The sequence below is a fragment of the Montipora foliosa genome, chromosome 7 (assembly GCF_036669935.1).
Source record: "Montipora foliosa isolate CH-2021 chromosome 7, ASM3666993v2, whole genome shotgun sequence".
In the NCBI taxonomy this organism is placed as follows: Eukaryota; Metazoa; Cnidaria; class Anthozoa; order Scleractinia; family Acroporidae; genus Montipora; species Montipora foliosa.
In genome coordinates, this window is record NC_090875.1 from 21,086,497 (window position 1) to 21,089,860 (window position 3,364).

Genomic DNA, 3,364 nt, shown 5'->3' on the forward strand with positions numbered 1-3,364 from the left:
TCAGTAAAAAAATGAAATGGCATTTTAAGAGTATGGACTATCTTGAGTTTCCAATGAAATGATTCCTTGATTGTTGTGTGTTTGCCAGAGTTGTTGGAAAATATCCCGACTGTTTGTTTTCGTTTAGTGCTTTTGTGGCTACAGGTCACGCATGACTGACACCGAATACATTTAAATTTTTGACGCATGCTCAATGCGAAATGTGGAGGCTGCGAGCAGAGTCTACTTTCCTCTTCCCGAATTATCTAGGAAGATCGAAAGAGACTCTGCTCGCTGGGTAGATCGAAGTGCGCACAAACTGAGATCACTTGAAACTTGACCAAAACTCAGTTTTGCAAGGAAGTGACAAAAAAGCAATCTATTGCTTTGTCCATCTGCAAAAAGTAATACCCCCTTTTGATATCATGCGAACTCAAACTAGACTACTTTACCGAACATACAAGCGGAATTCATAGAAGTTTCGCTGAGATTTCTGCGGAAAAAGTGGGATTCATCTCGGGACGAAAGTCCTCCCTGGTTGAGTTTCGTCTTGTTTTCTGGTCAGTTCGTGGCAACTTATCCCACGGCATTCCTTGTGTTGACCGTCCCTCCCTGACTATCCAGTCACCTCAAACAAAATGTAACCCCAACCCTCTCCCCCGAGTTGAGTTTGACATGAGCACGTTCTCTCTGAATATTCAAATTTCCCGCTGCTGTGATAATTAGCGGTGACTTTGAATTTTCCTCGTGAATTAATGAATCTTTATTTAGGTGAAAACTTATTTTTTAAGGCAATATTTGCAACGCCAAACAAAAGCTATCGTCTTTGAATTTGATCAGCTTTTCTTGATACGGACTTAACTGATTAGAATGTAATGTGAAGTGCTAATTGATACGGACAGCCTCTACTGTAAATGCATGTGATGGCTGGTGGATTAAGAACTTTCGCTGATCAACAGCATCCGATGACAAAAAGTACTACAACAAAGATGGTTGAATAAAATTGACGTTCTTTCTACTAATTACGAGGGATGTTTGCTGCAGCCGACGTAGTTATTTCGCTTTAGTATATAATGTTATTTTTTAAAATCCCTTTTCTTGTCACTAGACCGCAATTCTCTCAGTAATTAAGCTCCGGAGCTGGGAGCCGTTGCTACCTACGTGCTACCATGGATTTTCGGCTTTTGCGCAGTCTCAGAAGGCTACCGCTAAGACGGTGCGTATTTCGGAAACAGCCGGACATCGTCATTCTCGAAGCCGACTTCAATCATCGTGAGCACAACTGTGACATGCGTACATTGGTGTTGGCTTTCGGCGCTTTGCGCAAAAGTACCGAAAACGTTTTGGGCTCTACTCGAATGTCATTTGCGAAAGAGCCTTTCTTCTTTTTTTAAAAGGGTGGTGCATAATTAGAAGTAAAACACAAATCCCGGTGATAAACATTGTGAAGCAACGCATTTTTATAAACTTCACAACGTTTATCACCGCAAATTTGTGTTTTATCAGGATAATTAAGCTTGGATGGCCGAAGAACAACAGTTTATATGAGGTGGTGCATAGCTTGTTTACACAGGCAGTTGTTCGTGTTTTCGAGTCCAGCAAATATGGTCGCCACATTGTCCATCATTTTCGTCTGAAGATATTTCACTGATCCGTTCAGAACAGCAATCAGATTTATCCGGGCGGCATATTTTACGCTTGAAAACAAAATACCGAATGCAACAAGGCAATCTATAGTAAAGAAACTTGCGGTAAAGTTATTTTCACAGATGAAATCAAGTGAATACGACAGCGAAAAGCTTTGCAGTGATAAACTTAAAGGTTGCAGTGACCAGTTAAGGAAATCACTCTGTACGAATACGATTACCTGGTGAGGTCAAACGTGAGGTTTCTTTTTATAATAACTAAAGGCACCGACAACTCATCCCTTTCAAATTTACGTGTTAAGCGCGCAGCTAGGGAAGGCGGCGTTTTAGTTTCTTCGACCGCCGCCACAATAGCGGCTCGCGTGGTAAAAGAAAAATGACTTAATGTTAAATTTGTTGTCGGAAATCTAACTGCTAACGAGAGAGGCTTTTGGTTTGCTAGACGGCCCTCTTTGTTGTTCGGTAATTTTGAGTGTATGAATATATAAAGGTCTGCGTTCGTGCGTTGTTCAATCAGTTTGCTTAAAGCAGTGACAGTGTCAAGGTTTTCAGTTGACCAAAATGGATTGCAGTCAATATACCGGTGAATCGATGGTTTCTCTTGTGGAGTGCCTTGTGCGTTCTGCGCATGCGAAAAAGTCTCGTGGTCGTGACGCAGTCTCTAGAAAGCAGTTTACTGACTTTTCCATCCGAAGTATCCTGGGCCTAGCAAATGATGTCACAGCAGACGCTTTCTCAAGTTCTGGTGAGTTTCAATTATTTTGTTATGTAACTCTTCTCTGTAGCTCGTTTGTTTATTGAGAAACCAGATTGAGCAGACATCTGTAAATAAGCTGACCACTAAAGAGATGATCTCCGTTATATTGCACTGAGATTCCCTTTCTTGATAGCAGAAAAAAGGCGCTGAAGTGTAAGGAACCTCGGATATAACCCCGTCTTTAAAGTGCCTAAGGCCCCAAAAATTTGAATGAGATTCTCTGCACGAATTCCAGTCCTACAATGCAGTGCTGCTACATTACTCTTTGCATTTCATAAACTCGCAAATAGCTCTGCCATTTCCAGAATAACCTTATTGAAATTAGATTAGTTGGAATTGATCCTCGTAAACGGTGTTTTGCCATTTAATATTGACTGAAGGTTTAGGAATTTGTGAGATTTTGCATTACGACGACATGTGCTGAAAATCGTTCACTTGTTCGCACTGACTTTCTCGCACTTGAATCTGGCAACCTGAATATGATCGGCAAATTTGATAGTTTGTGTTTGTTGTAATTGGCTCAAGTAAACCATGATTCTAGTTCATCAATACTCAATTGAAAACTCAACTAAGAATCAGTTTTAACCTTCGCTTCTTTTTCTCACAGGATGCCACAGCACCACCAGCTTACCACTGTCGCCTTACTCCGACTGCTCAAGTCCTCCTACTAGCCACAGAACAACCAGTCCAGAGTTAACTCCTCACCCCGACATCTCGAGCTCCGGAAGCGTTTGTGACAGCGAAACCTATCGAATGCCGAATGACACCGAGCAGGCACCGAGGAAGAAACGACAGCGCACGACCTTCTCACGCGGTGAGGTGATGCAGCTGGAACAAGTGTTTAGTCAGCGACAATACTTGACGCTGAGCGATGAAAAGATGCTGGCGAAGAGAATCGGGATCACGGACAAAAACGTGATGGTGAGTTCTTTACGACTCTTTACGACTCTTCTTTTTGAGAAAGAGTCAATTGGGTTTTAAT

The 3,364-nt window shown here is 41.9% G+C and overlaps 1 protein-coding gene across 1 annotated transcript in view; it reads left to right on the top strand.

The window, feature by feature from the left end:
- The first annotated feature begins 2,186 nt into the window (after window positions 1-2,186).
- LOC138010021 (homeobox protein Hox-D11a-like) overlaps window positions 2,187-3,364 on the top strand; it is a 2,666-nt gene continuing 1,488 nt past the window's right edge. The window contains exons 1-2 of the mRNA XM_068856989.1: window positions 2,187-2,370; window positions 2,990-3,303. Of these exons, the coding sequence (XP_068713090.1) occupies window positions 2,187-2,370; window positions 2,990-3,303 (498 nt within the window). The remainder of the gene's footprint in view (window positions 2,371-2,989; window positions 3,304-3,364) is intronic.